Source organism: Heliangelus exortis, chromosome 5 (genome assembly GCF_036169615.1).
Source record: "Heliangelus exortis chromosome 5, bHelExo1.hap1, whole genome shotgun sequence".
NCBI lineage: Eukaryota > Metazoa > Chordata > Aves > Apodiformes > Trochilidae > Heliangelus > Heliangelus exortis.
Window position 1 is genome coordinate 41,510,778 of NC_092426.1, and position 24,338 is coordinate 41,535,115.

The 24,338-nt window shown below is 39.6% G+C and overlaps 1 protein-coding gene across 1 annotated transcript in view; it reads right to left on the reverse strand.

The window, feature by feature from the left end:
* Nucleotides 1–24,338, reverse strand: part of TTC17 (tetratricopeptide repeat domain 17) — a 46,432-nt gene that overhangs the window by 13,864 nt on the left and 8,230 nt on the right. The window contains exons 2-16 of the mRNA XM_071744996.1: nt 22,606–22,695; nt 20,880–21,049; nt 19,751–19,862; nt 18,517–18,648; nt 17,793–17,902; nt 17,363–17,507; nt 16,237–16,376; nt 15,847–16,007; nt 15,434–15,546; nt 13,884–14,024; nt 13,371–13,486; nt 12,108–12,282; nt 11,409–11,486; nt 9,001–9,225; nt 8,387–8,573 (exon numbers count right to left, since the gene is read on the reverse strand). Coding sequence (XP_071601097.1) covers nt 8,387–8,573; nt 9,001–9,225; nt 11,409–11,486; nt 12,108–12,282; nt 13,371–13,486; nt 13,884–14,024; nt 15,434–15,546; nt 15,847–16,007; nt 16,237–16,376; nt 17,363–17,507; nt 17,793–17,902; nt 18,517–18,648; nt 19,751–19,862; nt 20,880–21,049; nt 22,606–22,695 — 2,095 coding nt within the window. The remainder of the gene's footprint in view (nt 1–8,386; nt 8,574–9,000; nt 9,226–11,408; nt 11,487–12,107; nt 12,283–13,370; nt 13,487–13,883; nt 14,025–15,433; nt 15,547–15,846; nt 16,008–16,236; nt 16,377–17,362; nt 17,508–17,792; nt 17,903–18,516; nt 18,649–19,750; nt 19,863–20,879; nt 21,050–22,605; nt 22,696–24,338) is intronic.

Here is a 24,338-nt window from a genome sequence, read left to right on the forward strand (position 1 = left end):
CACAGAATCAGAGAACGGTTTGGGTTGGAAGGGACCTTAAAGATCCCCTGGTTCCAAACCCCATGACAGGGGGTTCATTAAGTCAGTAAAGTTAAGTCTCTTTTTTTTTTTTTTTTTTTTTTTTTAATATCAGGAATTATCACAAAGCTTAATGGAAACAGGTTTTAATACCTGCACACAGATAAAAAATCTCATCTACAGACATTTCCTGAGCAGTGCCATCAATAAGCAGCCTTCCTTGGACTTGTGCCTGTCACTGCTCACACAGGTGAGGCAGAAGGGGTAACACTTTACACATCTTTACACATGTAAATACACAACTACTGCTGCTCCTAGATCATGTGAAAATTTCAGAGGTGCTCACTGCTTGGGTGATGCTGTGTATTTAGAATTAGGATCAAATATTTCCACAGAAATGAACCTGAGAAGCAGCATCCCCCATCCCTTTTACAGAACAAGTCTTGTTCAGTGCACCATCTCACACACAATATCATTTACCAGTGCTGACAAAAATAATCTGGAATGAACAAACTCACCCATCAGAGCCCTTTCGTACATCTCAAACTACCAGGATCACCAAAACCTGGACCAAACTAGCACTTGAAAACTTATTTCTGCACCATAGTGACTCCACTGCAGTGACATTAACAGAGCCAAAGCAATGTTCTAGCAAAGTGCTGCTCCAGCCCATCCTTCAGACCACACATAAAACACCAGCTTTGACTTTCACAGCGATGTTAACAGCAGTGATTAACACCCTGCATACCCAAATTACCCTGAGGTTTCAAGGTGAACTTCCTAAAGAACCTGGGAGCCATTAACAGCAACCATGTTACTGCACTCACTCACCAACAGATATTTTGACTGCAAAACATTTGAGAAGGGAAAGGAAATCCAGGCCAGTTATATTGAGATGAGTTTTAGATGCCAGAGGATGAGCAGGAACAGAAGAGCAGCTATCTTTAGCAGCTATTGCTGCTCTGCTCACCTTAATTATAAATTAACATGTTTCTGTTGAGATTTTGCTGTAAAACTCATGCATCATAAAACTCATGCATCCCTCATTTTTTTTTCTGAAAAAGCATGTATTTACACTTCAAAATGAATCCCATGATTGAGCTTTGAAAGCAGAAATTATAAATCACTTATGACAGAACAGGATTGTCATCAAAAACCTAACAGAAAGGTCAGGAGCCATACCTGAACTGCAAGCACTCAGCTCCAGAAGTGACACTAAATTTGGTGCTTTCCACACACACAAGCATAAAAATAAACATAATTGAACAATTCTCTGGTTTTAGTGAAAAATAACCAACGTGATAAACAGAGCAGAGAAGAAAAAGGGAGAAGAAAAGTTCAAGTTCTTAACTATAATTCTCTCTCTTTGCAATACTGACCTGTGAATGGTTGATGGGGCTGTATTTAAAGGAAGAGATACCCAAGACCTGCTGCATCTTCCCTGTGCACTACAGGGCTCAGGAAAGACACAAAGCAGCCAGGCAAGTTGTATCTGCAGAAGCATAAAATTGCTTGAAGCTTTGCTGCAAATTTTAAAAGCCAAAGATGCCATCATCCAGTGGTCAGCCTTGCCCTCTCTGAACCCTCAGTTATCACTGCTAATCCCAACAAGACATGGAAAGGCTAAAGGTAACACCTCCAGGAATTTTAGAGTTGTAATGTATGGCATAAATCTCTAAAATAAATAAATAAATAAATCAATCTACTATCCACATATCATCACAGACATTATTTTGGAATAATGGGTAGACTGTGATTAACCTCTCTGGTCAAGTATTTCAAGTTAGGTATCAATAAGGACATTGGCAGAGAACAAGGAATGCAGGGTGAAAAATTCAGAGGTTTCAGTGTGTTCCCCCACCCCAGAAGAGAACACATCTTGGTTTTAGGTTGTTCCTTGAACATAAACCCTCCTTTGCAAAACTGGAAGTTACAGGACAAAAAAACCCCAAAAATTTTTCAAAGGGCAGGAGAGGACATACACTCTTTAACTGAAAAACTAAGTATAGAGAACTAATAACAGAAAGCACTTTAGAAGTTAATTTTCATAAAATCCTCCCTGTTTTCTAAATTCTTCCCCTAAATGAGTGGTCAGAGGCCCTTCTTCAAAGGTGATGAGAGGCTTTTGCCCAAGAAGTCAGAAGAGTGTGCTACATAACAAGCTTTGGGATGCCCAGCAAACTACAGGGTGATGATTTAGGGGGCCAAAATTTTGACTTCAGCACACAAAATGAAGCATACAAAAGTTTGGGTTTTTTTTTAATTATTTATTCCAAGAACAGGTTTTCAATTAAGAGGATTATATAGTAAAATAATTGCTCTCACTCGTAAGGAAAGAGCTTTAATATCTGATTTGTAGCCACAAGATGCCTCTAAATTGGCTTAGCTATAGATTTAAAGATTATCTATTTGTCTCATTACAGCAGTTCTGATGAAATCTTTCAAAACATAAAAATGCCAGCAAAGCATAACCAGATTTCTTATTCATATTAAGTGAGAATAATACTTCACCATTGTGTAACAGACCAGTCCCTGAAGAACAGACACACACGTTCTCCTTATGAAATATAAAGAAGTGATAAATAAAACATGGAAAAAAAAAAATTAAAGAGGGAGACAAACCTAATTAGAATAAAATGCAGTTTAGTAAGGGAAAAGCATGCAAAATGTCTTGAAGAATTCAGTAGGCTACTTTATAAAAGAGCAGAAAATGTCAAATCTCCTCCCCAATACCTCTTCCATGGTAAAAAACAAGGAGGGGAAAATCAAAGGCATTGACTAACTAAAGCCTTTACTCTCCTTCTTCCTCCCCACCTACTAAAATAGGAGCCTGGTTTTTTTCTGACGCACGTCTCGGAGCAGCAACTTGCTCGAGGATGCCTGGGAACAGGGTCCAAATCACAGAAACATCTAAACAGCTAAATTTAAACTCTCCAAGCCTACCCCTGCATAAAAGAGATTTAAAAATGTCTCTTTCAGGGCCCCCGGCCCTACACACCAAGTGGGAGGGTAAGGAGCAAATTTAAGCCTGTGCCTCCAGAACAGCTTTTTTTGTTGGTTTGTTCTGGGGAAAGAGGGAAAGTAAGCAGGAGAAACCACCACCTCCCAGTTCTGAAGGCACATGCTTGTCCCCAGTGACTTCTCCCATGTGTCACATTATTTTTTACTGCCAGAAAAAAACACAGTTCCTTACTAATTTCTTCCCAATCATGTCACCTGCAGTAGATGGTGGTACAACACATGCCATTAATAGTGACAAACTAATATTTAGTTCACACAACACAATTATGGAATCTGGTTCTGATTAAACCCTAGAAACTCTTGAAGATCACTACAATAAAAAAAGGCAACAGTGGCCTGCTTTGGTTTTGTTCTTTTTCTAATCTTTCCTCCATTAAACCTCTTATGCAAATCTTTTGTTAGATCCTTTTAGTTAACTATCCCCAATATTTTATAGTTTGACACTATAAGCCCAAGCAATGGTCTTAGCTCTGTGCCTTTTGACTACCACTGTGTCTAAGGGTTGCACCATATGTTGAAATTCAAACAGTATTCCTCAGAGACCTGGCTTCATCCTTTTTATTTAAAAAAATTATGTTTGATGGGCTGTATTTATGTTTAACTGTGTATCTCTTCACACTGCTCAACCAGGGCAGATTAATAGTCAGACTTGATCCATGACAACTTAAAAGATTTGCTTGGCATGGATACCTTTCTCCTAACTGAAGACCAAAGCAATGAGACTGTCCCACTCATATAACAAAAAACCCATGAACTGGTCAGGTCATGCCTCTTATTCCTCTAGGATAGCTTTTAAATGCTGAGCAGTTTGTCTGACAAGCCACATTTGTGGCCACATTTGTGTGACAAGCAGAGTTGTTGCAGTAAATAAGAGGAAAAAATAATAATAAATCAATCCTGGTTTTGAGGGTGTGATGAGCAAGAACTGGATTACCCTTTGCTTGAGTCCAGGTAAGGAATTCTTGCAGAATATTGAGTTTGGCAAGAATACTGTCAACCACCCTAGTCTAGGATTCAACAGAAAAATACTCTTCTCACAGTCCTAGAATAGTACAAAGCTGTAACAGTGCTTGCAGAAAGAAGTTTTGCAAGAAAGTCCCTTCTCCCCCAAGCTGCTGCATTCAAGAAGCAACAATCTCTTTCTCTTGGGAAAATCTGAATTGTTCCAGTTGCTCATTAGTGGCCAGAACAGATAACAGATTTAAAGCTTGAAGGACAGTCAGAGCATAACATAAACTCACATGAACCAGGCAACCAACCTCAAAAGAAGAAAAAAAATCCATAAAGGAGAGGTGTCCCAGATGTGGGGACCGTGTTCTTTCCCTTCCAAACATGCCTTAGCCAACTAACTAAGTCTGTACAGCTTTACCATGAAGTCTGATGCAACTACATCTTGAAAATAAAACCTGGGGATTACTGTTCTTCTGGACATACACGGTTGTTGGAGCTTTTTAAGAAGGTAAAGCTCCAGGCAGTGGATACTTCAGGTTCAGTAAGAATTTTGAGCAGCTATGTGCAACAAACTGCCAGTGGCAAAAGGAGCCTTCTAAAAAGGGATGAAGACACAGACAGGAGCCATTTTCTCTACATTCCTATCATTAAAAAATACCAAAACCATTGCAGAGAAAAGTCAGCACATCTGACAGCTGAATGGGGCAGGTTTTGAAAAACTGAGCTGGAAAGAGAATGTTTTCCCTTCCACTCAACCTCTGATGCTCCTGCTGCAGGAGCATGTGGTTATGCTGCAGTGAAGGATCCAGATAAAGCATCACAGGGAAACATTTGCACTATAAAGGCAGATTTAAAAAAAAAAGGAAATGCCATATTATATTTAGTTTAATACTGAACTGCTTTTCCTTTACATAGTAATAGTTTTGCATCAGTAAACTCTCACTGAACTCTCCTGCAATTCTAAATACTCTTCCACCCTGCTACCCCCATTTCCTCAGCTACTCCTGCAGATGAGGCCATGACTTTCTTCTCCCCCCCTCTGCTAGCTGGAAATGGACATAATGAATACAGAACACTAAATATTGCACCCACACCCTTCTTAATAGAACGATGCAAAGTGAGACTGATGACAATGAGAAGTTTTTAGGTACACTGTTATACTGTAAATAAGCAGAGGAAGTATGTAAGCTGGGCAAGACTGTACATGATGTAAAAAAATCATCTAATGTTAGGATGAAAAGAAGCTGCAGGTCCAATTCCCCCATTAGCATGTTTAATAAATGCAAAAGTGAATGACAAGAGAGCAACAGATTTGTTTGCTGGGTACAAAAACCTTTAAGATGCATAATGGCTTCCCAGGAAATAGGAGCTTGGAAGCAATGTGCATGAGTTAATGGATACTGCTGCAGCTAAAAGTGCCATGTTTAACACAGCACCACATTCTTTTGGGTTTTAAATTTAAGAATCTCAAAATATACATCCCTGCAGTTTTGAGAAGAAAAATACATGCAGCTTGGATGGGACAGGCAGGTTTCAAACAGAGCTTGACATGGCACTATCAGGGTGATGCCTTTCACTTTCAGCTTTCTTCAGCCACTCTTAAGAGATGCTAGAGCAAGACTTAATGAAAAGATTTGACTTATAAGTAAGCACCAAATCAAATAGTAAAAAGCATCAAAAATCCTGCAACAACCTTCCAGATCACACTCCTAAAATTCTAGGAACGTCACGATTATTGCTGCAAAGGTGAATGGTAAGAACTGCTTCTCCCCTTGCTGAGTTAGTGGTGCAGAAATGGTAGCACAAACCTCAAAGAATAATTGGGTCATATTATTCCTACAGAGCACTTTTCAGAGAAAATTTCTGCAGGAACTCCCAGTCAGAGGCAGGTCTGAGATCTCCTGACATCCCCCATCCCCTCGGGATCTCTGCCTCCAACAGGACAAAAAGCAGTCCTTGTCCTCTCCATCTCCCACCTGCCTGCTTTCAGCAAGATGTTTACAATTTAAGCTCCTCTTACTCCTTTAGCACTGCAGAGCACAAATATGGTGACCTAGATTCCACTTGTGCAGCACCAACACATCTTTCAGATGGGCTGACATTGCCAGGGATGCTCGGAAGGATTCAGCTTGATCTTCAGAGCCCTGGTGGAACTTGGAGGGTGAACAAAAGATGTGTGAGTGTGCACCTGTGCAGAGTATTTAAGTTCAGATCAGAACAATGATTTTAGAACTGCTGCTGTGTAAGACAGACCCCACTCTCTCTATGCTACTGTTGAATGACATTGCAAGTGTTTGCCACGATGTGTTTCTGAGGGCTCTGATGAGCTGTTTGCAGGCTTCATAGAATTTTCCTGCTTTAAAACCCTGCCAGGGTTGACTACTCTGCTTATACAGATTAACTCTTCCATAAATCATTGCAAAGAGACTAAAAAATGCACAGAAATGAATGGTCACAGATCCCATCCCTTTCATTAATATAATCAGACAAATAAGTGCTAACATTTGGTGTAGCCTAAATAAGGCTCAGTAGCACTCAGGGATTCTGCCTTTGCATGATGAGCAAGTCAAAGAAAAAGCTGAATTTTAAATATACAGCAGCATTCAGGCCAGAATCCCAACAAATTGATACAGATTCTGGCCTTTTGCTTCAACTAAAACAAGATTAGATTCAGAGCTAAAAGGTTAACACCCTTTGCCCCAAGAGAAAAACTTCTCCTCTTCCCTCCCCTGGAAGTGATGAGCATTCCTTGGTGAAACAAGATCCAGCAGCTTGAGAGGGAGGAAACTAAAAGGCTGTAATGATAAAAATCTTTAAAAGGACCTCATGTTATAGCAAAAGGAAAGAAAACACAGCAGCCCCTTGTATCAAGTCAGTCACAGCTTCTAAGGGGATAGTATTTAAAATACCACTGTAAAGAAAATGCACCTGATGCTTTTGTTTTGTGTACCTGAAGTTGCTGTAGGGAACTTGAAGTGATTACAGCTGTCAAACTTAAACTGGGATGTCAGTTTTAGCAAGTTATTTAACCTATCCATAAGCTTATTATTAAGAATTAGAAGCAGAGATTCTCCCTTCAGGCCAACTCTCTTCTTCAGGTCCATTTGCTTAAAGGTCTAAGTTTATTTAGTAAGACCAGAAGTGCTGGGGCCAAAGGCAAATCCATACATTTAGAAGATGAAACACCATCCCTTGTCATTTTAAGAGGACAGAGATGAAATAAAACTCCTCTTGATTTCATGTGGAATACAGTATCTGTACCACAAGAGGGCATTACCAGCACACACAAAGCAGCTCCTTCAGCTCCTGCTGTACACATCACTGAAGTACACATTCACTGAAGGAAGTGAAAAAAAAATACTTGAAAGCTATTTTGATGGCATACACATACATTCCTAATGTCCTTAATTCCAGAAGAGCAGCACAAAGCTCTTTGCAAAAGCACCATCCTGCCAAGTAATGGCAGTGAGACTCCAAACCAGTTGTGCTTCATGTTTTGACTACCACCAATCTCTTAGTAAAGTTTAAGAGTCTTAACTTTTAATGTTGTCTAGAGGGATATTGAAAATCAAAAACATTTCCCTAGGGTGATGTTTTCATTTAAAAATAAAGGAAAGATTAGATGGAAACATACTTGAGTAACTACTTGAGAGAGAAGGGATTACAAAATACAATCATAAATGTTTTTCAAGATTGCTCATGAGCCATGTGCAAGTACAGACAAAATACTGGAAGTACTTAGTGGGATTCATTGAAATGAAAGAGGACAAGAAAGAAGGATAAATACAGCCTTCTATCTCAAATATTTTAAAATATTTCTGGGGGACAGACTGGGTTCAAAGTCATTCTTCTAATGGATTTTTTGAGGGTTATGTACAGTGACCACAGACCCCACATAAACAAAAGGATATTGTCTGAACACTAGAAAATGACATCCAAAGTACTGAACACACTGAAAGGAGATGAATTAAAGCTAATCTGCTCTTTACCAAAAACTCTTCTTTTAAGAAAACACACCCACCTGTCTGTGCTATGGGATGGGATGTACAAAGAAGCTATTGAGAAGCCTAGGAATAGCAGCATAAACACTGAACCCAGCATTCCTCATTTACCAGCAGTAGCTGCTGATGAGCCTGTTAAAATATTATTGACACACTCAAAGTCATTTCCAGCCCTCTATATTTTTAGGAAGTCATCCTCTCAAGCACTTCCTAAAGGACTGTATTTTTTTCATTAGAAGCAGAGCCTCAACCTTGGCAAGCAGGAAGAAAAGTGCAAAGCAAAAGCAAAAGATCCTTGGAAAAAACCCAACAGGAGAGCACTCGTGAATTTCAGGTGCAACACCCAAGGCAAACAGACTATTTCACTTGTGGTCCATGGTTCAGGAGTTGCTTACCACTGCAAGCAGAAGAGGTGATGTTGTACAGAAAGGGATAAAACTGCAGACAGCGAATCATCTTCAGGCTGCTTTCACATTCCAAGCATTTTGTTGTCAAATCCAGAGCATGTCTGAAAGCCTGCAGGGCTCCACTGATGTTGTTCAGAGCCAGATACGCATTTCCCAGGCTCAAAAAAGTCAGGGGCTGTAAAGAGAAAATGACATATACCCCAGCATAAATATCTTTGCTGTTTAAAACTGAAGACAACTAGCAAAAAAAACCCTGACAACCCACACCCTCCCAAATTTGTCTGGGAAAAAAAACCAGAAAACTTCTTAAATAGGGACAACTTATTCTTAGAATGGAGAACTAGCAGGTTGATACACTGGTGCTGAGCAAAAGCTGTTTGTGCTGAGGATTCCACCTTTCTTGGATGAAAAACAGCTGTCAAATACAATCAAGCTGGAATCAACCATTAAATACTTACTTCCAAGCCACCATAAACATCATATATTATATTTTATATATTTTTTTTTATATTGGATGGTTATAATTCTCAGCAATGTGCACCTAGAAAATAATGAAGGAAAGGATACTGACCACTGAGTGAAAGCAAAAACCATCCCCTTACCTCCGAGGCATTGATGGCCAAAGCCTTCAGCAGGAGCTGGCTGGCATCCAAATGAAGACCATAATGAATCAAGAGGTTTGCAAGATTGACCAGAGGGATGTCCTGATACTCATGTGGAGCCAAATTGAAGGCTTTTTGCAAACAGGTGATGGCAAAGGTGCTGTTCCCAACTGCACGCCAGTACAACCCAGCTTCATTGAGCACAAGCCACAGAGGGTCTTCTGGCTAAAGGAGAGTCAGGGAAAAGGATGAGAACTCCCACAAAGAAGTGTCCAAGGAAGAGAGAATTACCTGCTCTCTGGTAAGAAAGAAACAACTAACCCCACTCTTGCACACTACCTTATCAACTAGATACAAACCCACCTTGCTGTGGTTGCTGGCAGATCATTCCATCTGCTCCAACCAAAGTGACACCACTGGAAGTCTGAACTGGAATTTAGTAGCAGCTCACACTCTGTTCATAAGAATGCCTTATATCATGACCACAAAATCCCTTAAAAACACACCAGTGCTAATGGTCAGCCTGCTATAGGAACCAACACTTGTGAGACATTTCAATTTCCTAAAAATCACACCAATACAGATCTATGTGAAATATGACAACTTGAAGATTGGGCAGCTTTTGTAGTTAGATGTGCTTCTGTGTCCAATATCCAACATCAAGATGTCCTGTACATTTAAGGTTTCATTTGATTTAGTTATCTATCTTACAAAAGTTGACAAGTGATACACATTAGATACAGTTTAAAGACTATAAAATAGGAAGCAACAAGAGAGGGCAGGTGGAAGAATAAAGGAAGTGTCAAATACACCTTGAATGTCCCTTCCTCCTCTTTCACTTGTAGCAGAAAGAATAAATAGAGGAAAAATAGTAAAACTTAAAATGCTGACAGGTGGACAGAGCTATGTCAAACATCCACTTCCAGATGGAGTAGCTCAAAATGGTTTAGAAACACATTCTAGCTTTTAATATTTCCAGCCCTCTGTGGGACCCTATTTAAAGTATATTGAAATTAATTATTGAAATTAATGTCCAATCCAACCTCCATGTCTGAAGCCCCAGATGCCTCCACCAGTAGGAAATGTGTGGCAGGGATTAAAGCAGCAAAACAGATAAGGATCTTCTCTGCAGTACTGTACTAATGCAATACAACCAGCACTGCAATTATCCTGTGTTGAAAAAGTTAATCAGCACAATTATCTTCTTCCAGAATTTAAAAACAACCTCACACAGGAAGGCTCTGCCTAGGGTTCAAATGAGCTGCAAAATCCAATAGGATACACTACCTCCTTGTTCAGAGGACCTTACATAATCTGTAATTTAAGAGTAGTTCTCACCCCTGTTTTGCAATACACATACATAACATTACTTGCATGTTATTCATGTCAAACTCCTCACTGAATTGTCCTTCATCCACAGGACTCAGTGATCTTTCTCTGACTAAATCCTCAGCACATTATTAGCATTTTGTCTTGCCCAGCACCAGCTGTGGCACCCCTGATCTGCAGAGCTGATCACTACAACAGGCACAACAATGTTCTTACATCAGTGTGGGACTGAGAAGTTCATGCTTTTAGCATGAAGGCAACAGAATAATACAGTTAAAAACAAAATACCCATGCACTGCAACAGCAAGACTACACCAGGCATGTCCAGGACTCTTCTGAACAGCACTGCAACAGGATCAGCTCCTACTGTTCATTTTTCTTCTGGGTAAGACAGATGCACACAGTAAATGGCACTGATTTTAGACTAAAACCAATATATACATACACTGACAATTTGTACAAGAGAGTTAACTTGAGAAATATCAGCTTGACACACCAAGAAGAGTCAATCCCTGTCTCAGTGCTTCCTGTCATTTGACTTGCAGTGACTTTCCAAGGTCCCACGCATGATGGAGGTGGCATTCCACAGAGTGTTCTGCAGATCCACGATCTTTGTCCCAGAGTGCTAATTATCCTGACAGAAGATTGACAGGGAGTTGGCTTCCTTGGAGGGGAAAGCAGGGCAGTGGTGGGGGAAGGAGGAGGAAGAGCAAATGGCAGGAATGGAGGGAAGGGTGAAAGACAGAGGAATAGTTCCAAGCTGTTTCTCTCTGTTAAGGAGATGCCTGCCAGGATTAGCTGATATATTGCTGCCCCATGTGCTGCAGTCACAAGAACAAGTCACTACTTGATCCAAAAGGGACCAAGTAATGTGAATTTGGTCCACACTATGCTCAATGAAAGGGTTACTTCTCTGTGTGTTTGTGCATGACTTACAAACATGGATTTCTAAGTCAGTTTCTCAGTTAGAGGCAGCAAAAAAGCTTCTTCCTTGCACATCTCTGACTTCTTTAGAAGTGTAGAAACAAGCTGTAGGTAAGAATTCTGAGTTTAATCTCATGCTACAATTTTGGACATACCTTTCTCATGGCATGCTCTAGAAATGCTCCTATCTTCGCCTGTGTAACAGTCTGTTTGTTGATACGAGAATGCAAAACCTGGGCAAGAAAGATGTTAATTTTTTTTTCAAGTGAAGAAATTTTACAGTATATATATACATTGACCTCCCTTCCTCAGGTCTCTATAGCAAAGTCAAAAGAAAACCAAAAATTGTTCTAAATAGATAATGTGGACATGTAACAAATAAAGCACCCAATGTCCAGAAAGCAATATGAAGGACTTATCTCAGCCTAAAGCTATCAGCTTGGTCAAATACAGCAGATATTGGAACCCCCCAAAAGATTAATCATGTCAAATGACTTGTTAGTTTTAAAATAAAGGAGTAATTTTAAATAGTAAGTTAGAATTTCCTACTCTGGGTGCTTTTGGTCAGTGTTTGAAAGAAGTCAGACAATGAGCCTTATGCTGAGTGACAAGTTCTGCTTTTCTCCAGCCTCATTAGAAAGCACTTGCTCCCCTTTTTTGGAAGTACTGACTGGCTTGTGACACCAAGTGATCTTTAGAGTATCAGAACCTTTCATGTTCCAAGCAAGATTCTTAAGGCAATAAAGAAAAGAACTTCAAAACTTTAAAACCTTTCACATTCCAAGCATGATTCTTAAGGCAATAAAGATGAGAACTTGCAAACAGAAGAGAAACAATGAGACAGTGCCTCTTACTTGTCTTGCTTGCTCATCTGGCATTGTGAATTTCAGATCTAGATTGCTGTCCAGTTCCTTGAGGAGTGTGTTTAGGGACTCATTGCTACGAGCATCAGTAATGGAAGAACAATCTGGTGCCTGGGTCTCTCCATGCCCAGCAGGATCTCTTGGGACACTCAGGATTGGATGGACTCTGGCAGGAAGGAGAAGCAAGAGAAATTAACAGCATGTGCTGCAGGTCACTTGGAACATAAACCTAAGAATCAACTGCATATCAATGGACAAGTCTATCCTGCCAGCAGACATCAGCTGCAAACCAGAAGAGTTCAAGAACCAGCCCCCCCCTTGAGAAGTCATTAATAAATAAGGTCTTTACTTGCCATTTTTAAGCACAAAATATCTGTAAATAATGTACCATGTAGTCAAGACAAGATACAGGTTTCCATATCATGCTAATAAGGATTGAATGAAATTTAGGACTAAGTAAGAAATGAAAAAGAAAATGAAGTTTTAAAAACTTGCTGGATTCCAAAAACATCAAGAAATAGCCAAATTATTTGGCAAGAACATTTTAAGTTGAACACAGTTTTTTCACTTGTGTGGATGGGAACCTTTGCTTTAATACATGCTCAGTACTAGAATTCTACCAACTAAGAGAAAAAGCTTTCTTACTATCACCATGCAATTGCATTGCTCTGTGTAAAGTAGCTACTGAAGCACAGACACATTAATTTTATCCTGTGTAATAACAAATATTACTGATTATTCCACAATTAAGCTGCTTCTCTACTTTTGTTCCAAAACAAATGAGCTAGGGCTTTCCATTTCTAATAATTTTTTAGTATTTGCTGGTCTTCACAATTTCTTGTTAGCATAACTAAAGGTAGGAGGATGCATGCAATGTACAACAATTAATTGTAGTTCTGGAATAGGTATCTTATTCTCTCTCTTAAGATCTTTTTTTTTTCTTTTAAGATATTCTAGAAGACATTCAGACTTGTGCTTAAATCCTCAGTCTTTTAGTATTACTCTAGATATATCATGTATTTACTTTGTACTCATAGCTGGGGAAGAATCACCATGAAATTGGACCTGACTGCTCCAGTTATGGCAAAGAAAGGAAAATGCCCTCTTTCTGTGGAACAGCCAGAGAAAGAGGTTCCAACACATCTGCTGTTGACTACTGATTGCATCCATCCTCTCTAGAATAAAAAAAACCCTGCTCATTAAGACCTTTGGGCAAAAATTTACAAATGGAATTTTCAAAAAATCAATACTTGCCTGAACCCTCTGTTTTCTGGAGGCAGGAAATAAGTTGGCAGATCTTCTGGATTAGGAATTTTGGGAAAAGATTTCATGCACTCTGATCGCCGAGGCCAAAGAAGATCCTGCTTGTCCTAAGAGGGAAAGGAATTACTGCTTATCATTTTCTAACATTTTAAATATTCCAATTAACAATATGATAAGAACGTATGGAATAGCCTGGAGGGGGAAAAAAAAAAGAACATAAAACTTGAAAACTATTATTTTCCCATTTTTTCTGGTATAAGAGCAGCTCAGTTTTCCATCTTTATTCAGCTGTACTACTTTCTTTGCAGATGTTTGGAGAGGTAGCTAAGAACAAACCACCTCTGTGCTGTAACAGAGTTTCAAATGAAAAAATTTCATTTGAAGAAATTCAGAACATTACATTCTTCAGTACACATCAGAACTGTAGCCCAAACACTAAGAAATTTCAGACAAAAAGGACCAGCTTGACTCTTTTTCATAGCTCCTCTTATCCTCTTCACTCACTCTCTGGGACTCTACACTCCACACTGAAACAACAGAACGAGCCACAGGGGAGCTCAGCAAGGACTGGCTGGGGTCACTTTGGTTTCCATGAAGATCCAGATTCACAGAGGTCATCCTAGAAGTTGAGGAGTCTTCACCAAACTACAACCAACAGAGAAACAAAAAAAAAAAAAAAGGGAATTTAAGTCTCTTGATCCACTCACACCGTGGAAAAGTAATATTTAGGTTGTGAATAAGGCAACAATGAGAACACAAGTGGAAATCACCACAAAAATGTTAAAAGGTATGAAGTAAACATTTTTAATAGAGCACAAACTTTACAGATCTAAACTGCATAACTCATAGCTGCCAGAATTCAAGTCAGAGTTACTAACACCCATGGCTTGCAAAATGACCTTGGCAATCTGAATTTATAATTGCTATCACAGGAAAAACATCCAAGAAGAAAATATAGCATAATTAAAAATAATTATCCCTGTTTCTTAAACTAGCTACAGGGGAACTCCAGAACGCACTCCACATTGCAAAACAGATGAAGCCACAACTTTACTGGTAGTTCTAACACAGGACTGGTGCTGACTGGCTGGCTTTGCTGTTGGTGTACACCCTGCTTCCAAAGCTTCTCAGTGCTGCTGATCACAGGTCCCTGGTGCCCTGTCTTATTCAAGACATACACACAGAAAATACTCACAAAACCAGTCTAGCACTTATTTTTGGGCTCTAAAACCACTCACTAGATTCAACACCACAGAGCTGGGCTCTTCCATTTAATTCCTTATGGCAGTTTTATGCTCCTTCTGGTAGGAAAAAAGATGGAATTGGAAGGAACATGCAAAAATTGCATAGCCTGAGTCATATGGCAGTGTAATAAACAAAAGAAATTATTATCCATTTTAAGGCTGTAAGAGATAAATGACTAATACAATATTATTTTTAAACACACTTCTAAGCTGTTATATTAGTGTATTTTTTCCACTACAGAATAATTCTTGTTCCATATACCACACAAACATTTGAAAAACACTCTCCTCAGAAAACCTTTGCCTCTTCACAAACATCAGCTGCACAATGTCTTGTCCTCCTTGAAGGAAACTAAATTAGAAAATTAGGTATGCTATGCTCCTGCTAGCATGCCTGAAACATAGCATATTTATGTAAGAAAAAGCTGTAATCTATCAAGTGAGGATTCTTGTAGCTCCTAGAAATAAATACTCTGCTGTTCTGGGCAGGCTGAAAAAACAAAGGAGTCAATGGAGAAGAAGAAACTCATAGGAATCTAAGACTTCGGAGTAAAATCAAGATTTCAATTCAAATAATTCTAAGAGTTTCTTTACCAAGTAACACAAACATAATATAAACCTTCTAGCTTTCTATAATCCACTGTTTATCTCAGCTTGTGTCACTAGTAAATACTTCACACTCTAGAACCACAGACTAAATGACTTCTCAATGTAATTACCAAACCTCAAACATACCTTTTTTTCTCAAGCCTCAAAAACCATGGAACTGTTTTGGTAATAAGGGAAATGGGATGCAACTTAAAGACCAACCTGAACATATTCCACATTTTCAAAAATGTCCCCCCGGTGATAACGAACAGGCTGGTCCCACTGGCAGTGCAAGCTGTGCTGCTGGTTGCCCAGTCTACAAATCTGATGGTTTCCTGCAGAGAACAAAACATTTTGTTCTACTAAGTGAGTTTTTTGAGAAGATAAAGACAGCATACAGTCCACTCCTCCACCCCCAATTTATTTACTTAATCAGCATGGAGAAAACTTTGTCTTCGAAAGACCTGAAAAAAAACCCTGTTCAAGAACACATTGCAATCCCTTCTTTTAATAAGCAAAACACAACAGCCACTTAGGGCCACCTTAGTATATAAAAAAGTTATGGCCTGACACTAATCTGAATATGCACAATTCTTTATTGCTATAATGAGCATGAACTCTAAATAAAGTTGTACCTAATTGAGCTTCTTTTGCCATCTGTGTCTCGTGAATGATGTTCCTCAAGATTTGTTCCTCCTGGATGAGCTTGTACTTGTCTAAAACATCTTGCTGCCTGAGGTAATGGTCATGCTGCTTCTGATATTCCTTCAATTCATTTAATGTTCGCTGAAGGGATCTTGAAAATTCAACAGTAGAATGCTTTTTAAAACATCAGCTTTTTGTACAGCGTTACACGCTTTCAGCTCTGGGTTTCCTAAAAGTATTCTGACATGGAATTTTATTGCATGCTCAAAGAAAGACAGAACGTGGAAAACCATTATTCTGTTTGAAAGATAAATGATTGCTGCAATGGAACAAGAAAAGTGAGATTGTATGAACTGCCACTAGGATGCTTCTTTAGTTACCTATGCTGGGCTTCCAATTTTTGTTCCAGTTTTTGCTGGCAGAGGACAGCGTGCTTCCGTTTCACAGCTTGCTCAAACCCTGGTTTGGCCTGTAGAGCATGGTCATAACACAGGACTGAGTGGTTGTACTCTCCAAGCATCTGAAGAAGGACAGAGAGACACAATCAGCTATTGTTCAGTAATATTTAATGAAAAACATTCAATTTTTAAAGAAGTTGTTAACTCGATTTTTAACGTGTGATAAAAAGCAGTTTGTTGTTTCTGAAATCTAACCACTCTATCTTCTAAAGAGAAGCTGCAGGAGACTCTCCCTGGGATTTTTTTTCAAGTGGAGATAAAGTCTTTTGCTGAAGGGCAGACTTTTGGATGAAGCAGAATTGTAAATATTAAGTGAAATGCACATAGAGCCAAGAAGGCCAATGGCATCCTGGGGTGCATTAGAAAGGGGGTGGTTAGTAGGTCAAGAGAGGTTCTCCTCCCCCTCTATTCTGCATTGGTGAGGCCACACCTGGAGTATTGTGTCCAGTTCTGGGCCCCTCAGTTCAAGAAGGACAGGGAAGTGCTTGAAAGAGTCCAGCGCAGAGCTACTGAGATGATTAAGGGAGTGGAACATCTCCCTTATGAGGAAAGGCTGAGGGAGCTGGGTCTCTTTAGTTTGGAGAAAAGGAGACTGAGGGGTGACCTCATCAATGTTTTCAAATATGTAAGGGGTGAGTGTCAGGGAGATGGAGTTAGGCTTTTCTCAGTGGTGACCAGTGATAGGACAAGGGGTAATGGGTGTAAATTGGAGCATAGGAGGTTCAAGTTGAATATCAGAAAAAATTTTTTTACTGTAAGGGTGACGGAGCCCTGGAACAGGCTGCCCAGGGGGGTTGTGGAGTCTCCTTCACTGGAGACATTCAAAACCCACCTGGACACGTTCCTAGGGGATGTACTCTAGGGGGCCCTGCTCTGGCAGGGGGGGTTGGACTAGATGATCTTTCCAGGTCCCTTCCAACCCCTAGGATTCTAGGATTCTATGATTCTATGATACATTGTAAAAGAATAATGCATTATAACTTAAGCCAGAACAATTAAATAATACTTGTTTTTTCTACAAGTCTGGGAAAATAAAGACAGTATTTACTGCATATATATTTCCCAAAGTGTAATAGCTGGTAAAGAAGTCACTGTAATCCAGAGCTGCATGGACCACAATAGCTGCATCTGCAGAGAAGTGAGCCCGGTGGAGAATATTTGCCAAATTTACCAGTGCAATGTCCTTATTTTGCCTAAAAGAAAAAAGAGACATTAAAAGCACATCAGACTGTGTAAGAATCAAAAACAAGGATACACTCATTCTTCCCTCACAAAATATGTTAGTTTGATAGGAAAATATCTAAATTATCTGTATGCTTAGTATAGCACATGCAGACTAAGAAGTAGTAACAGGGATTATTCCTTAGGATGCAGTCTTAGGAACTAAAGCCTGTTTACTAATTAGGATAAGTAAAGACAGAAAAGAAACATCGTTATTAACAAGAAAATAATTAGAAATCATTATTAACAATTCTTACCTGGAAGAAAAGTGAAGGGCACGCATGGCACATTCTACTACTTGGTATGGGTCATTCTTTATTCTCCAGTAAAAAGAAGCCATATTATAGAGTACCCAGGAAGAAGAGTTCTGCAGTAAGAAGAAACATGAACTGGACTAAGACATGAACTAAAAGGTTAATCAGGGCTTTAAGTACTATGGGATGGAAAGCTGAGCACCAAACCTGCTCTAAGTTATCCCCTTCCTCTGGTAAGTTGCCATTTGGCAACAGCTGTGACTGTTCAGGAATAATGAACTGCACATAAATGTGAAAAAGAAATGGAACTTTGGCCTTTCAGACAGGTAAAAATAAATAAATAAATAAATAAATAAAAATCAAAAGGAGTGACAGTAGTTAGAACATCAGCAACATAAGGAGTTGGGAACATTTCAGTACTTCTGTTTCTTCTTTGTGCTTGAAGCACCATCATTTTTGTTTAAAAGCTCTCACTACCTTGACAGAGCAACAAATATGGCTCACCAAACCACAAACACAAGAGTCATAATGGTGACAGTAAATATCTTGGTTTACTGGCTTTGCCCATGTTTATCCTACCTCTGCCTGACTAGCAGAGAATGTTTTTAGCCTAACTGCAATGTAAAACAAAAATTTAGGTGCAAAGCTAGTACTGGCCCCAACTGGATGTGCCAGGCACCTCTTCCAGCTCTCTTTTGGTGCAAACAGCAAAATAGGAGTTTCTTACCTTCATGAGCCCATCATAAATACGATGCCCTATTTCCTCTATACTCCTTCCCAGCCTCCGTGACAAGTAGGTGAAGATGGGATCTTCTTTAGGTAACAAGGGTGCAGAAAGATTCACTCTTTCTTGGACACCCTGTAAATAAAAACTGAATGTGGGTATTTGCTGACACCTTAAAAGCAGAGACACATACACAAGAGCAGAACTCCCAGGAAAATTTACAACTTGGTTATTTTAGAATCATAGCATCCTTTCAAATAAAAACCTTAGGGACTTGACAGGATAGTGTCACCTTTGGCAGATGAATACTATATATTAGAGATATATAATTAGAGATAGGTGAACACTAGCAGCAGCCAAAAGCAACCCCTGCTTCTGAATGCTACAGGAGAAATACTGATGTGTGGTAGCACTGTCTCTGATGATCACTGGAGCACTTGGTTTGTCAGGTTACATGCATTCTATAAAAGTAACCCTACATCTCCTCTCTCTTCCTTTCCCAGCAACAGATGTACTCCTTGCAAAAGTACATCCAGACCCAGGAACAGAGCTAGAAAAGTTCAAATCTTGTTTTGTATGTAAGAAAATCCTCATCTGTAAGTGAAAAGCTATTTTAAAGGCTTGCAGTAAAATCACTATGCACTAAAAGCTGCATATCTGCATTGGGAAACTTGCTCATATAATACTGCTGGCAAAAACAATTTTTGCACCACACTTCCACTGTAACCTTTCTAAAGCAGGTGAACTTTGTACTAGTAAAGAACAATTATCTCATCCTCTGGGTTAGGGCTTGGCATTCAGACACCAAAGAGAGAGTCAAGTAGCCTAGGAGCTACCAGCAAGCCTGCAAACAAGTTTCTGACCCTAAATCTCTATACAGCTTGAAGACCCTGTCCAGTACTCCCTAATTTTCAACTGAAACAATTCACAAGTTAGAAGGATTTCCAGTGAAAGCTACCATTTACTTATGACGTGTTATGAAAACAAAATGCTCCATTTTCCTAAAACTGTTCTCTAAAATAAGGCAGAAAATAACAAAAGAGAAACAGGATCTGAGTAACTAATGGTAATACCCTCCTGTAAGCAGGTACTTTACTTGGGACACAATTGGGGCTTAAAAAAAGTCTGAAACAGTCTTGAAAGATTACAGTAACTTCCAATCTTGACTGAGAACTGCCAGTAAGACTTTTGCATTTTCCTGATGGGGAAAAAGCCACCCTTGGATTTGCTCTCTTACCCGTAAGTGCTGAAAGGCATGAATACTGTATGGAAGATCTAGGACTTTTGTACAGTCTGGCTGCTGCAGGTCTGGAGGCACTGGAGACTTGGTATCTATGTAGTCTTCAGGGCTGAGGACATAACAACAAAACACAGCAGACCCCAGATTAAAATACTGCTCAAGTTCCCAAGAGACACTGTTGTAGTTGACAGACACAGTATCCTGATTTCAGTGCTAGCAAAATCCCATGTTTGAACACTTTGGAACATTCCTGATGTCTTCCCAGGTTTCAGTTGTATCAGGATGTCATCACTGTAGGAAAAGTAAATAAATTTCTGTCTGCTTTAGAGAAAATGTCAGCATTTGGATAGCCTCCAAAATGTATCTGCATCAGCCTGGTGTATCACTGCTATGATTAATGATCTATCTGCCAGGCAGCTGGCAGTGCATGCAGATTAGAAGACCCTTCAACTGAAATAAACAAATCCCAAGTATTGGTGAGAAACCCAAAGGAAGGTATCTGAGGAGAAAATTAATGTTTTCCCAAACCAAGTACTCATCTGCTAAAACCCCATAAAACCAGAAAAACACAAGTCAGCCTTGAAGATGAATTACCAGTGAAGCTGAATGTCAAGCAGACTGTCCACACATCCATTTATTTGCTAAATACAGCAGTATGTGTACAACCAGAAGGTTCAAGAGCTAGGTTACCAACATAATTTCATCCAGATTTCAGTTCAGTTTCTCCTAGAAGAAGTGTAAGTAGCTCAAAACACCCAAAGCACACTCAGGTAGATTCAACCCCCTTCTACAGGGTGCATTTCAGTTTAATTCACATGTCTGGTCATTACCACTGTGCAGAATTACCATGGTAAAAGTGAGTGGGAGGCTGGGAATAGACTGAGGAAGTTTGAGGGCAGGGATAACATGGATAGTCTGGGGCAGACAGCACTTCTCTTTTGTCCCCTTTTGCAATTAGTGCCAGAGGTTGATTCAGTTTCCTTCCACACTAACACAAGTCAGCTGTTATATGAAGTACAGTCAGCCACACCATTTTTTCTCTTTTTAATTACATTTAGAGGTTTTGTTGATTGGGTTTTTTTTTCCATTCAGTAAAAAAATCTGACAAGATTTAGCATCTTCTTACCGGATGTCTTTGCTCTCCAAGGTGATGTATGTGCCATCATACAGATCCAAGTCCCCCAAGGGCACCTTTGCTTTAATGCAGTCTGGATCCTCTTTATTATGCCTTTGTTCCAGCCCTGTGTCTCTGTCCTCATTTTCCTCTATATGAATCTTTTGAGCAACTAACTGTTTCTGTAGGAAGAAAACAAAAAAACAAAAAGTAACAGGAAAATGTATACTGATGAAAGCAAACTTTATAGGTGCTGAACACTCCAACTTCTTCCTTAACACGAGATCCACTTGAAGTAAAACTTAATTCTCTTCAAATTTTGTGTGTCTACATTTTTTTAGCATTTTTTTATTTAAATGGAGCATGAATACTTTCATTAGAGATAATATGACTTGAACAGGCCCTTATTTCCCCCACTTTTCCCAAAAAAGAGTGCTAATAGCATTCCAAAGTCATAGGAGCACATTCAGAAAAAGAAGCAATAGTTAACAGTATGGCAGCTTCTCCATATTCAGGCCCTTTTCCTCCACTGTAAGACTTCATGGAAATAATATAATTGATAATAATACATATAATAATTGATTGAAAACAAAATTATCCTAACAATTCAGCTAGCTAAGTAGATCTGAGGTGGGCTGGCTATTGCAAGAATCAAAGCTGTATTTAATTTCAACAGATCAACTTATGATATGCCTTAGGTGCTACCTTTCACCTTTTAAGCTCATAGGTATTGATGACTCTGAGAAGCCAAGGAACTAACCCTCTGTCCCAGCACATAGCCTGTATTTAATTCCCCCCTAGATCTGTAAACTACAAACCCATGAAATACCATAGGGGAATTTGCTATGTGAAATGAGAAGTTTTTTGATGAAATCCACATACATTTGATAACACACTACTGTGCATATACAGGAGAAGCAACTTGTACAAGATTGTTAAATAGGTAATTCCTGCTCACAGTCTTTTGTATGCCATAAACTGCACTTTAGCCATTTCCAAACACACGACCTGCATCCTGAAAAACTTAGAGCTGCAGTTCCATCCACGGGTAAAATGTCCATTACCCCAAAAATCAGTGTATCTTGATGAGAAAGACTGAATGCAGCCACATAAGGGAGGGGCAGTCCTGCTTTTTTTTCTTTGGGTGCTCATCTAACTTCTCACTCAGCTACTTCTGCTAACCTGACAAAAGCAATTTCATGTTTAAAGCAATTTCACATTTAATTTCACATTTGAGCTCCAGCTGAAGTTATCAGTTCAAAGGTAATTAAAGCCTCTTTCAGAGGGGTGTTTCCAGACCCTTCTTCAATCATAAATAGGGTTGAAGGTGGCTTGCTCTCTGATGGGTCTTAGAAAAAGCAATGGAAATATCAGCCTGAAAAACCAAGAGAGGAGCACAGGGAAATTCATGGCCTAGAGGCTGCAATCTGTAACAAATTTAAGATGACACCTCTGCAAATAATTCTGGAATACAGTAGTCAGCTACAGAAGCCAGCACCTAAATGACTCCACATAAAAATATTAAAATTTATGTGTAACAACAGGGAAGGTTGCAGCTGGGGACAATGACCCCCAGCTTAGGAAACCTGAGGCACAAAATTCTGGAGACCCCAAGAATTCTTCCACTGAAGCACAATTACACCAATAATGACTTCTGTTCCCCATCTAAACACTAGCAAGTTTATGAAGAAAAGTCTGTATTTTCAGACATTGGTTAGTACTTAAGGTTATGCTTTACCTCCAGTTCTTTGAGGTAATTAACTGTTGTTTCTTGTCTCATTAGTATCACCAAATCGTGTGGGTTCCTCAAGTTCATTGGTGAATCCACCTGCAAGACATTTAAGAGTCCATAAGATAAGACATTCTCCTAATAAGAGCAATTTTAAAAGGTAAGAAATTATGTTCATTCAACTAATAGTTTGTCTGTTCAGAGGTTTTCTGTCCACTCAGCATTCACAATGTGTCCATATTTTACATCTGTGCTTTGAACAACACTGTGATTTCAGAACCCAATTCATACCATGCTTTCATCTTAAACCTATTTTAGTTTATTCAGGCACACAAATTCTAAGCATAATTCTCACACACACAAAAAAAATACTAAGAGTGCCTACTGCTGAAAGACCAGATACCTTAAACTGCAAAAACCTATTTTCTTTTACAGCTTTCAAACTCCTCAATAGGCACAAGGTACTCCAGCTTCAAGTCAACTCCAAGATGCCACCAATTTAAGACACCAGCCTAGCATGAAGAGCTGATGGCTTCAGGACCAAGGGGATTAACTCAATCAAGAGGTTACTCCTACAGAAGACCCTGCTGGAGCTTCCATAGCACAGGAGTTGGCAGCTGGATGCAGAATGACATTGTGGGTAGAGTCACAGCCCAGAGTGGTTACATACTGGACCTTTACTGGTCCCAGTAAACTCCAGTAACCTGTGGCACTCCAACCTTGTCCTCATGCCCAATCCATTCTGTTTCCTGACTGGATGGGGCAAAGTCACTTGCAGGTGATGGATGAGCAGATCCAAAGGGTCATCTCCAGGCTTTCCAGCCCCATTTCCTCCACTGTGCCAGCATGACCCCAGTTAGTCCTGTAGATCAGCTCTGGTGCCCACCATCTTCTCCTCTGAACTAACCCAAAGTAATAGTTGAACAGGACGCAGTCCCCTTTTGGCTGTTTTAGCTGGAATAGGAAATTAAATCCTGGAGGATTCTAGGAGTATGAGAACAGAAGCAAGGGAATGGACATGAGTATGTGATGAGAGGAAGAAGGGTGACAAGGACAGCAGGATTTTTCCCATTTCTAACACCATGACTGTTGTGGTAGGCAATCTACACCAAGATGTTCCTGGATTTCTTCAGCTTTAATTCAAGCTTTTGTGATATGCAATTAGCTGCTGCATAAAGACATAAGCACTGCCTGTGTGTCTGGGCTGCTACCTCTACAGGGGCTCTGCACCCCCACAAAACCTGACTAAACCCTGTGATGTGGTAATTTAATGGAAAAGTTTGCCCTGTGTACATGCTCAGGAGAACCTCCTGAGATCCACCTCTTCATTTTCTGTTGACTTACCAAACAAACTGGGACAGGTTTCTAGGACTCTTATTTCAGAGAGCTGCTTCTCAAGGAGGACAACAGCAAATTTCCTGGTCACTTTAATGTGTCCTGCCAAGAGATCAAGCCTTGGGCCACGTTCTCTTGGCTGTGAGTCAGATAAGATGTAGAAATCTTATTTCTGATGGGTAAAGTCTACATTCCTTCCAAGTCTCCCTACTGAATAAGGATCCTATCCTCTAGGATGAAAACATTTGTTCCTTTTATTCCCACCCCCCACCCCCAACAACAAAAAATCAAACCACAAAACCAACCAACCAAACCCTAAGGGTAGTTTTGGCTGAATTTGGTTAAGTATTCCTGTCCAATTCAAAAGCTGAACAGGTTCTTTTAGTCCAGAGCTATTTTGGCAGATG